This window comes from Primulina eburnea, chromosome 4 (genome assembly GCF_022965805.1).
Source record: "Primulina eburnea isolate SZY01 chromosome 4, ASM2296580v1, whole genome shotgun sequence".
In the NCBI taxonomy this organism is placed as follows: domain Eukaryota; kingdom Viridiplantae; phylum Streptophyta; class Magnoliopsida; order Lamiales; family Gesneriaceae; genus Primulina; species Primulina eburnea.
This window is the reverse complement of record NC_133104.1, coordinates 40700838-40713044: the sequence shown is the minus strand read 5'-3', so window position 1 is coordinate 40713044 and position 12207 is coordinate 40700838. Positions and strand designations below refer to the sequence as shown.

Sequence of the window (12207 nt, the reverse complement as noted above, 5' to 3'; positions counted from 1 at the left end):
TTTATCATAAAAATAATCGAGCCATTTAAATAATGTAAAAGCAATTTAAATATCATATCATAAACCACAACTTGCATGACATAACCTCATGTTCCTCGCACTCACATGTAAAATATACAATATTTTACACATAAATTTGATTTTTTTTAATTTAATGTCTATTATGTCATAAATCAAATAAAAAATGAGGAAAAATTGATTAAATAATTTTGATCTACTTTTACAAAAAAAATGACATTCTTAAATGTATTTGATTTTTTCGAGTGTATTTGAAATGCACTTAAGACCTCAGTTAAAAAATAAAATACGTAGTAAAAATGTAGCATAAAATCTAAAATTATTTACATATGTAAAATATATTTAAATATGAAAAAAAAAATTAATAACTTTTAAATATATATTTTATTTTGAATGAAATTAGCGGAGCAGCACGATAAAGCTCAAATATCATCAGCTTCCGTCGTCTACCTTAGGCTCCAAAATTTTCTCACACCAGTGAATTTGCTCAACCATTCCTATAAACACAACCTCCTCCTCCCCTCTCTCTTTCTCTCCCTACAATATTTGTGTGTGTGTATCAATATCTCCTTTCATTGCTCAAGAAATTCCATTTCTTTTGATTATGTGAAAAAGGAGTGGAATAAATAAGGAAAAAGAAAAGGAAGAGAAGGACCTTTGGAGAGAGAGAGAGGGGAGAACAAAGTGAGAGGATGAACATACCTTGTTTTTTTATTTATGTATATTCCTCTCATTAGATCTTGGCTCCAATCCATTGATTTCTTCTCCTCCTTTGGTGGTGAGTTTTTGCGAAGTTGAATCAAAATATTGGTTTTTGTTGACCATCTGATTGTTATCGTTTGTGGGTTCTGTCTGATCTACGTGGGTTCTGAGTTTTCAGGATTTCGTATGTTTGATCTTAGCCGATGAATGAAGGATCCAATCCTGTTTTATTAAATCGGGCATTTCCCTCTTGATATTTGATCAGTGATCAGTACTGGGTTCCTGCCTCATTTTCTGGATAAGGTCCGATTTTTCTTTTTCTTTTAGCTCTTATTTATTGTTTTTTTATGTGTATCTCCGGATCTGATAGATTTGTCTGTCGATGGTTTGCATTTCGGAGTTGCTGCGATTCTTCTACGATTGCAATCTATGTTATATTTTGTGCTGCATCAACTTATCCATTCTTGATTTGATCCGGGCACTTCACAGAGAATTGTTCTGATCTAATCCGTGTATATTGTAGTCGAGATTGTTGATCCTTCCGTTTTTGCTTTAAAATCTTTATTAATTATTAGGTTGATTGTTGAACATTGAGGTAATTTGGTCTGAATTTTCAGAAAAGATGGAGATGGATCAAGGAAAGCTTTTCATTGGCGGGATTTCTTGGGACACCGATGAGGATCGTCTTAAAGAATATTTTGGAGCCTATGGACAAGTGGTAGAGGCTGTAATCATGCGAGATCGAACCACGGGTCGTGCTCGTGGTTTTGGTTTTGTTGTCTATGCAGACCCTGCAGTTGCGGAAAGAGTGGTTAAGGAGAAGCACATTATTGATGGGCGAACCGTAAGTCAGTTCAGTATATTGTTTACAAATCACATTGCATTCGAATTGCTGCTATTTGCGTTGCCAAATACTATGTATACTAAATCAATTGACTGTAAATTTACTCTTGGTTAATTTTCATGCTTCTCATTTTGTGGGCTACACGTTGTCTTTTAACTTTCAGGTGGAAGCAAAGAAAGCTGTTCCAAGAGATGATCAGCACCTGATAAACCGAAATACTGGCAGTACTCAGGGATCACCGGGATATGGACGCACTAAAAAGATTTTTGTAGGAGGATTAGCATCGACAGTGACTGAGAATGATTTTAAAAGTTACTTTGATCAGTTTGGTACCATAACAGATGCTGTAGTGATGTATGATCACAACACACAAAGACCGAGAGGTTTTGGGTTTATAACCTATGATTCAGAAGATGCGGTTGAAAGGGTGTTGTTCAAAACCTTCCATGAACTCAATGGTAAGATGGTTGAGGTTAAGCGAGCAGTTCCGAAAGAATTATCTCCCGGGCCTAGCCGGAGCCCGCTTCTTGGATACAACTTTGGATTTAGTAGACCCAACAATATCATGAACAGCTATACCCAGGGGTATAATCTGAGCTCTCTTGGAGGTTATGGAATCAGAATGGATGGTAGATACAATTCATTAGCTAATTCTCGCTCTGGATTCCCACATTTTAGTTCCCCAACTCTGGGAATGGGAATGAATATGGAGCAAGGGTTGAATAATACTGGATTTGGAGGGGGTTCTAACTTTAGTGGCAACCTGGGATATGACCGTGTTATGAACCCGTTTTTTGGAAGTAACCAGAGTAGGTATAATACCGCTATTGGATACAACTCCAGTAGCAGCAGAGGTGATTCTGTTTTCAGCTCACCATCAAGAAACGTATGGGGAAATGGCAGCCTTAACACTTCCCCGAATAATGCTAGCTCAGGTTCATACTTTGGTTCTGGAAGTGGTGTTTTTGGGGTATTTGGAAACAATGGAGCAAATTGGGGCACTTCTCCTATTGCTGCATCTGTTGGCGGCAATTCTTCTGGATATAATGGGGGAAATGTTGGCTATAGAGGTGGAGAAAACAGTTATCCACTGGGAATGGGAGGTTTTGGAAGAAACGGTGGAACGGGTGTGGCTACAGCATCCTCATTTGCTGCATCAGGCAGTGGTTACGAGGGATCTTATGGGGACTTTTACCGCAGTGGCTCTGTTTATGGTGATCCTACCTGGCAAACTACTTCTTCCGAGCTGGGTAATTCTGGTTCATTGGATTATGGTCTTGGAAATCCAGAAGATGGCACTGCCAAAGATTCTGACAGTTATGGGGTGGGCTATGACATTCCGAATAGACAACCTAAAAGAGGTAATTTATTTTGGCTTTCACTAAATTTGTGAATAATGTTGTTGACCAAAATGGAATGGTGATATGCTATAACATTTTTTTCCTTGAAAAGACGGGATTTGATGATTCATAAATGTCATTTATTGAACAATTTGATATAATAATTGAGCTCTTCCTATACCATGTAACAACTGTTCTTTTCTTTCTTTTATTTGCTGTGACCGTATTACTCAGTAGAAGCATAGTATAGGGTGAAGTATCGTTAGCTAAATTTTTTTGACTTATTGCTGCTTCATTTGTGGAGATAGTACTGAAACTGAAATCTGAAACTGGAACTGTTTTTTTTTCTAGCTCATTTGCAGAAACAATGCCAAGGTTGTAATTTCAATATTCATATGTTTCGGACCATTATGAACTTGTAGGCTGTAATGTCTCGAACCTATGTTTCTTTGCACAAGCAGACACACACACACACACTCAGGTGCATGTTTTTGAACATGCATTTCTCCCCAGGTGTGATTTGAAGTGATTAAGCTTGATCAAAGTCAAGATTTTCATCTTTGATTATGATCTTCCTTTGCCACATATACCTGATGTAAACAAAACTTTAAAGGGGGAGAAATCATCGATTTATTATCTGCATTCTGGAAATGGCTGTGTCATGTTATAAAATCTCATTCATGTACATCTACATTTAATGAGATATAAGCAAATTTTTTTAAAAAAGAAACTGATGGCTTGTATAATCGTTCTTTTAGATTCATAGGTTAAAAAATTTCGATAGAAAATTGCATTTACCGAAGTCATGTGTAATGGAGTTGTTTTTAGAGCTTTAAGGTGATATTATTCTCTCACAAAGTATATGAGTTGCAGAATGAGGCAACCAATGGAGTATTAATGACAATTTTTACAGGGTCAAAACGTGTCTTACTTGCAGTCTTTTCTGTAATTTAAACGCAAGTCGGAATGACAATAGCGCAGTACAATGATAATTTGCTGATGTTTCAAACATATTATTTATCCTTGAAATTCAGTGAAGATTATTACATCGAGCTAGACAGTACACTGTCTTCAATATTAATTAGTGGCATACATTGTCAAATCTAGCCATTATATATTCATTACTTTTCTTTCTATGACCTTCTTCAGGAATTGCTGCTTAGGAAGTATCATCTTTCTGAAGATAATGTAGGAGCGGAGACTTTAAAAAAGCAAGCGAATCGTGATTTTAGTACATATCCCTCAGTAGACATATGTTTCTTCTCATTATGATGCCATTTCACAGAGCTAACAGGGGTCTGCCAACTATACATGTTCAAAAAAAGTATTTTCGAGGGATATATTTTGTTAGCGTTTGAGGCTTGGTTTTTAAAGATAACCTAGATTCTTTTATCAGCATTTCGATTGAGATGTAAATCAGATTGCGGGACATACTCCACGAGATCCATTCTACAGTATTTATTGTGCTTCCCTTCAAGTGTCACTGGTACGACGATTCGAAAAGGTAAAGTATTATTCTTGTATTCTTTGTTTTCCCCTGTTCGTTGGCTCAAATGACTTACCAAATTTTCTGGTTTTTTCTGGGATTTGTAATTCACTCAGATCGTAAGTGAGCTTCTCTTTGATTTTACTAGCTTGAAAAATATGAGAATGAGAGGGACAGCCTCTTAGCTTTCCCTTTAATAAAAAAACAAAACATTGTTAGAAATTCTTTTTTATGCAGAGATTCTGTATTTGAATTAGTTCAGATTTCCAATGTATTCGAAATAGATGTAGTTTTGGATACTGGCTTGAGTTGTTTGATCTTGTTTCATTGACCTTCTTTTGTTATACTCATTTCAAATATCCACTTTATCCAAAATAATCATTATTTTATTTCATCTGCTCGATTAATTAGTACACTAGCATCGATTGATATGTATATACTTGGAAAATGTTATCTAACTTTTGATATTGAGTTAAGTTCAAATCTTAATTTTAATATAACATTAGAGTTCAGACCTATCGTTATATGTTGGACTATTCTGAGTCATCTAATAATGTTTTGTAAACTTCACGTTCATTTGTTTATACATTGGTGCGGGGATGTTGTATTAATTATCTCACATCTGCTGAATTAATTAATTGAGAGTTATATATTTGGAGTTGAACAATATTCTATTATTGAACTAATTTTTTGGGTTGAGTTATCGAATCGTAAATATTATTAACACTTAATTGAACGCCCAAATTATTTAGCAGTGTGGGTGAGGGTCTTAACACCTACCCAGGTTGGTTTGAACACCCACAATGGTTCGAAATTGCTCCAACAATGATAACAAGGAAACAATTATTACAAGATTTGTGGCCTACATATAGTCATAAGTAAGGGATGTGCACTGAACAGTGCAGGGGACGATGTAAAAGATTCGAGTACAAAACGAAAATTTTCTAATTTGATGACTATATTTTATGAAAATATAGGTTTTTGTCGGTATCCGAAAATTTTGTTATGGTACGGTAAGAATACCGAATTTCTCGGTACGGTAACGGTATCCGATTTGAAAATTTCGATATATACCACAATATCGAAATATTGAAAAAATATAAAATATTTTAAAACAATAAATTCATAAAATTTTTAAAATGTAATTTTTTTTGAGTATAAAACGGTATATATTGATATCGTACCGAAATCTCGATATATCGTATAATTTCGGTATGCTAGTTATATTTACCGGAATTCGGTACGTTATCGATATGGATTTTCTTATACCGAAATTTTCGGTACAGTATACAATATAGGATTTTCGGTACGGTACATTATAACACCCCTAATTATATATGTAACTCATTCAAACCACACAACAAAATTTGGATAGCCAATAATAAACATTGTAAATCCATATCAAAGCAAATCTTCATCCGTTTAAAGTTTACCATATCAAAATTTTCATGCCCACTTGTCCTCTTACAATTTATCCAAAATCCCAATACAGATTTCTTGGCAGTTGAATTCATCAATGGCAACAAGAAGTAGATCGACGTCTCATTTCTTTCTTCTTTTTATATTTCTCAAAGAAAGAAAAACAAAACATTTTTATACCCATATGAGATTCTTAATTATTTCAAGAAATGTGAGAATACATACACGTGAGATATGTTAGTTACAAGCCAACTATAAATCTAACATAGGTTGTTAATGGTAATCTTTTGCCGAATAAAATATTATTTTTTTATCTGAAAAAAAGAATTCTAAAAAATTAAATGTGTCGACGTATAATACAAAATGTCGAAATTAATGCATAGTTACGTGATATGTTATTTAGTTAGGTAAGTCATGTTGCACATTATTCAATATGATTTACTTGATTAGAATGGTTTGTAAGTTATATCATTATTATGAATATTTATCCAAAAGACACATTGAAAAGTAACGACTACAATTTTTCATCGTCATTAAAAAAAATGGACACATTTAAATGATGTAAGAGCAACTTAAATATCATATCATATATTCACAACTTGCATGACATAGCCTCATGAACTTGCACTCACATGTAAAACATACTTTTTCTTACACATAAATTTGATTTTTTAAAATTTACTAATTTGTCATAAATCAAATAAAAAATGTAGCATAAAATCTAAAATTACTCACGTATGTAAATATATATTTAAATATGAAAAAAAATATTAATAAATTTTAAATATATAGATTATTTTGAATGACAAATTAGCGGAGCAGCACGATAAAGCTAAAATATCATCAGCTTCTGTCGTCTACCTTAGGCTCGAAATTTTCTCACACCAATGAATTTGCTTAACCATTCCTATAACACAACCTCCTCCTCCCCTCTCTCTTTCTCTCCCCACAATATTTGTAAATATATATATATATATATATATGTGTATGTATATTATATAATATATAATATATTAAATATAATCAATATCTCCTTTCATTGCTCAAGAAATTCCATTTCTTTTGATTATGTGAAAAAGGAGTGGAATAAATAAGGGAAAAGAAAAGGAAGAGAAGGACCTTTGGAGAGAGAGAGGGGAGAACAAAGTGAGAGGATGAACATACCTTGTGTTTTTATTTATGTATATTCCTCTCATTAGATCTTGGCTCCAATCCATTGATTTCTCCTCCTCCTCTGGTGGTGAGTTTTTGCGAAGTTGAATCAAAATATTGGTTTTTGTTGACCATCTGATTGTTATCGTTTGTGGGTTCTGTCTGATCTACGTGGGTTCTGAGTTTTCAGGATTGCGTATGTTTGATCTTAGCCGATGAATGAAGGATCCAATCCTGTTTTATTAAATCGGGCATTTCCCTCTTGATATTTGATCAGTGATCAGTACTGGGTTCCTGCCTCATTTTCTGGATAAGGTCTGATTTTTCTTTTTCGTTTAGCTCTTATTTATTGTTTTTATGTGAATCTCCGGATCTGATAGATTTGTCTTTTGATGGTTTGCATTTCGGAGTTGCTGCGATTCTTCTACGATTGCAATCTATGTTATATTTTGTGCTGCATCAAGTTACCCATTCTTGATTTGATTCGGGCACTTCACAGAGAATTGTTATGATCTAATCAGTGTATATTGTAGTCGAGATTGTTGCTCCTTCAGTTTTTGCTTTCAAATCTTTATTAATTATTTGGTTTGATTGAGGATTGTTGAACATTGAGGTAATTTGGTATGCATTTTCAGAAAAGATGGAGATGGATCAAGGAAAGCTTTTCATTGGCGGGATTTCTTGGGACACCGATGAGGATCGTCTTAAAGAATATTTTGGAGCCTATGGACAAGTGGTAGAGGCTGTAATCATGCGAGATCGAATCACGGGTCGTGCTCGTGGTTTTGGTTTTGTTGTCTATGCAGACCCTGCAGTTGCGGAAAGAGTGGTCAAGGAGAAGCACATGATTGATGGACGAACAGTAAGTCAGTTCAGTATATTGTTTACAAATCACATTGCATTCGAAATGCTGCTATCTGCATTGCCAAATACTACGTATACTAAGTCAATTGACTGTAAATTTGCTCTTGGTTAATTTTCATGCTTTATGTTGCGATAATAAGGACGTTGTTTCATTTTGTGGGCTACACATTGTCTTTTAACTTTCAGGTGGAAGCAAAGAAAGCTGTTCCAAGAGATGATCAGCACCTGATAAACCGAAATACTGGTAGTATTCAGGGATCACCGGGACATGGACGCACTAAAAAGATTTTTGTAGGAGGATTAGCATCTACAGTGACTGAGAATGATTTTAAAAGTTACTTTGATCAGTTTGGTACCATAACAGATGCTGTCGTGATGTATGATCACAACACACAAAGACCGAGAGGTTTTGGGTTTATAACCTACGATTCAGAGGATGCGGTTGATAGGGTGTTGTTCAAAACCTTCCATGAACTCAATGGTAAGATGGTTGAGGTTAAGCGAGCAGTTCCGAAAGAATTATCTCCCGGGCCTATCCGGAGCCCGCTTCTTGGATACAACTATGGATTTAGCAGACCCAACAATTTCCTGAACAGCTATACCCAGGGGTATAATCTGAGCTCTCTTGGAGGTTATGGAATCAGAATGGATGGTAGATACAATTCATTAGCTAATTCTCGCGCTGGATTCTCACATTTTGGTTCCCCATCTTTGGGAATGGGAGTGAATATGGAGCAAGGGTTGAATACTGGATTTGGAGGGGATTCTAACTTTAGTGGCAACCTGGGATATGGCCGTGTTATGAACCCGTTTTTTGGAAGTAACCAGAGTAGGTACAATACCGCTATTGGATACAACTCCAGTAGCAGCAGAGGTGATTCTGTTTTCAGCTCACCATCAAGAAATGTATGGGGAAATGGCAGCCTTAACACTTCCCCGAATAATGCTAGCTCAGGTTCATACTTTGGTTCTGGAAATGGTGTTTTTGGGGTATTTGGAAACAATGGAGCAAATTGGGGCACTTCTCCTATTGCTGCATCTGTTGGTGGCAATTCTTCTGGATATGATGGGGGAAATGTTGGCTATAGAGGTGGAGAAAACAGTTATTCGCTGGGAATGGGAGGTTTTGGAAGAAACGGTGGAACAGGTGTGGCTACATCGTCCTCATTTGCTGCATCAGGCAGTGGTTATGAGGGATCTTATGGGGACTTTTACCGCAGTGGCTCTGTTTATGGTGATCCTACCTGGCAAACTACTTCTTCCGAGCTGGGTAATTCTGGTTCATTGGATTATCGTATTGGAAATCCAGAAGATGGCACTGCTAAAGATTCTGACAGTTATGGGGTGGGCTATGACATTCCAAGCCGACAACCCAAAAGAGGTAATTTGTTTAGCCTTCCGCTAAATTTGCGAATAATGCTGTTGACCAAAATGGAATGGTGATATCCTACAACATATTTTTTTCCGTGAAAAGATGGGATTTGACGATTCATAAGTGTCATTGGTATATATTTGAGCTCTTCCTATAACAACTGTTCTTTTCTTTCTTTTATTTGTTGTGACCGTATTACTCAATAGAAGCATAGTATAGGATGAAGTATTATTAGCTAAATTTTTTTGACTTATTGCTGCTTCATTTGTGGAGATAATACAGAAACTGAAATCTGAAACTGAAACTGTTTTTTTTTTTTCTAGCTCATTTACAGAAACAATGCCAAGGTTGTAATTTTAATATTCATATGTTTCGAACTGGACCGTTGTGAACTTGTAGGCTGTAATGTGTTGAACCTCGCACCATATATGTCACACACACACACTCAGGTGCATGTTGTTGAACATGCATGCTCCCAGTGTGATTTGAAGTGATTTAGCTTGATCAAAGTCAAGATTTTCAACTTTGATGATGATCTTCCATTGCCACATATACCTGATGTAAACAAAACTAGGAAGGGGGATAAAGCATCGATTTATTATCTGGATTCTGGAAATAGCCGTGTCTTGTTATAAATCTCGTTCATATACAACTATATTTAATGAGATATAAGCAAATTTTTTTTAAAAAGAAATAGATGGCTTGTATTGTTGTTCTTTTAGATTCATAGGTTAAAAAATTTCGATAGAAATTGCATTTACCGAAGTCAATGACAATTTTTACAGGGTGAAAGCATGTCTAACTTGCAGTCTTTTCTGTAATTTAGACGCAAGTCGGAATGACAATAGTGCCAGTACAATGATATAATTTACTGATGTTTCAAACATATTAATCATCCTTGAAATTCACTGAAGATTACATCGAGCAATAGACAGTACATTGTCTTCAATATTAATTAGTGGTATACGTTGTCAAATCTAGCCATTATATATTCATAGCTTTTCTTTCTATGACCTTCTTCAGGAATTGCTGCTTAGGAAATTTCATCTTTCTGAAGATAATGTAGGAGCGGAGACTTTAAAAAAGCACGTGAATTGTGATTTTAGTACATATCCCTCGGTAGACATATGTTTCTTCTCATTATGATGCCGTTTCACAGAGCTAACAGGGGTCTGCAAACTATACGTGTTCAAAAAATGTATTTTCGAGGGATTTTGTTAGCGTTTGAGGCTTGGTTTTTAAAGATGACTTAGGTTCTTTTATCAGCATTTCGATTGAGATGTAAATCAGATTGCGGGACATACTCCACGAGATCCATTCTACAGTATTTATCGTGCTTCCCTTCAAGTAAAAGGCGGTGTCACTGGTTCGACGATTTGAAAAGGTAAAGAGTTATTCTTGTATTCTTTGTTTACCCCTGTTCGTCGGCTCGAATGACTTACCAAGTTTTCTGGTTTTTTCTGGTATTTGTAATTCACTCAGATTGTATGTGAGCTTCTCTTTGATTTTACTAGCTTGAAAAATATGAGAATGAGAGGGATAGCCTCTTAGCTTTCCCTTTAATAAAAAAAACAAAACATTATTATAAATTCTTTTTTATGCAGAGATTCTGTATTTGAATTAGTTAAAATTTCCGAAGTATTCGAAATAGATGTAGTTTTGGAGACTGGCCTGAGTTGTTCGATCTTGTTTCATTAACCTTCTTTTGTTATACTCAAAATTGATAATTTTATTAATCCATTTCGAAAACTTTCAATCAAAATACTCCAATGCTAATATTACATCAAACATTTCAAATATCCACTTTATCCAAAATAATCATTATTTTATTTTTCGATTAATTAGTACACTAGCATCAATTGAATTAAATCATTAAGAATTTTATGTATTTACTTAGAGGGGTGTATTCTATCATTTGAAAAAGTCATTAAAAGTTATCAAAACTCTGTATTGAATACACCTCACTTAGACAATGTTATCTTATTGAGCTAACTTCTGATATTGAATTGAATCAAGTCTTAATCATATAATATCAGAGCTCATCGTTATTTGATGGACTGTCCTATGAATCAACCGATAATGTCGTGTTAACTTCATTTCATATTCTATTTGTTTATTCCTAAGCATGGGGATGTTGTGTTAAATATCTCACATCGACTGGATTAATTTATTGGAGTTTGACATTCTTGTCTTATTCAACTAGCTTTTAAAGTTGAGTTATCTAAATCTAAATATCATTAACACTTAATTGCATTATGCATATATCATATTTACTTTCTAAATTTGTATTCTACATGTTGATAATATTTCAAAATGAAAAATAATTTTTTTTTGAGTTAAATATTTCTACATCATATGACAATCATTATATTCAGCATGAATTATTTCGAGAATCTATTTCTACATCATATTACATGATTATTTCAGGCGCGAAAATAAAATTTATTTTTACGGCTAAAAATGAATTTACTTGAATACAAAATGTTTTGAACCGTTTATAAATAATTTAACAAGATATTTATCTAAATAGTCCTTCACAAATACTTGGAATGTCTTACGTAGTTTAAATAAAATTTAAATGGTAAAAACTTGTGTGGGACAGTCTCACGGATCGTATTTGTGAGATGCATCCATTATTTGAGTCATCCATACTTTTGATGCTAAGAGTATTTCTTTTTATTGTGAATATTTGTATGGTTGACCCGTCTCTCAAATTAAAATCCGTGAGACGGTCTTACATTAGACCTACTCAATTTATATATCACGACATCTATATTTAACGAATAATTCGTATTGATAAAAAAAAGATAAAATATTGATAAATAACTAAATAATGTTATATATCTATCTATAACTTGTAATCTATACTTTATCGTTATTATATTATTAAATTAGAGATTTCTTTAATTAAATTTGATCGATACAAACAACATCAATTTTAGTTTTCCTAATTTTCCTCATTCATCACTCAAACTGTTATTTTTATGAGAAAAATTAATGATAAAAGACT

At 34.2% G+C, this 12207-nt stretch overlaps 2 protein-coding genes across 2 annotated transcripts; both read left to right on the top strand.

Moving 5' to 3' along the window:
* The first annotated feature begins 443 nt into the window (after positions 1-443).
* Positions 444-4719, top strand: LOC140828938 (heterogeneous nuclear ribonucleoprotein 1-like). The gene is made up of 5 exons (XM_073191815.1): positions 444-796; positions 899-1023; positions 1338-1564; positions 1728-2925; positions 4054-4719. Exons 3-5 carry the CDS (start codon positions 1343-1345, stop codon positions 4065-4067), a joined length of 1434 nt encoding a protein of 477 aa, XP_073047916.1. The 5' UTR covers positions 444-796; positions 899-1023; positions 1338-1342; the 3' UTR covers positions 4068-4719.
* Positions 4720-6700: 1981 nt separating this feature from the next.
* LOC140828939 (uncharacterized) lies at positions 6701-10802 on the top strand. Its single transcript, XM_073191816.1, has 5 exons — positions 6701-7049; positions 7152-7276; positions 7597-7823; positions 8012-9206; positions 10221-10802. The coding sequence occupies exons 3-5, from the start codon at positions 7602-7604 to the stop codon at positions 10232-10234; spliced, it is 1431 nt and encodes a 476-aa protein (XP_073047917.1). The 5' UTR covers positions 6701-7049; positions 7152-7276; positions 7597-7601; the 3' UTR covers positions 10235-10802.
* The last annotated feature ends 1405 nt before the right edge of the window (positions 10803-12207 follow it).

What these genes read in the sequence shown, in the direction of transcription:
- LOC140828938 (XM_073191815.1), top strand. Translation starts at nt 1,343, where the DNA reads ATGGAGATGGATCAAGGAAAGCTTTTCATTGGCGGGATTTCTTGGGAC. An exon ending in ACATTATTGATGGGCGAACC is followed by an intron (nt 1,565 to 1,727) that starts GTAAGTCAGTTC and finishes TTTAACTTTCAG; the next exon opens with GTGGAAGCAAAGAAAGCTGT.
- LOC140828939 (XM_073191816.1), top strand. Translation starts at nt 7,602, where the DNA reads ATGGAGATGGATCAAGGAAAGCTTTTCATTGGCGGGATTTCTTGGGAC. An exon ending in ACATGATTGATGGACGAACA is followed by an intron (nt 7,824 to 8,011) that starts GTAAGTCAGTTC and finishes TTTAACTTTCAG; the next exon opens with GTGGAAGCAAAGAAAGCTGT.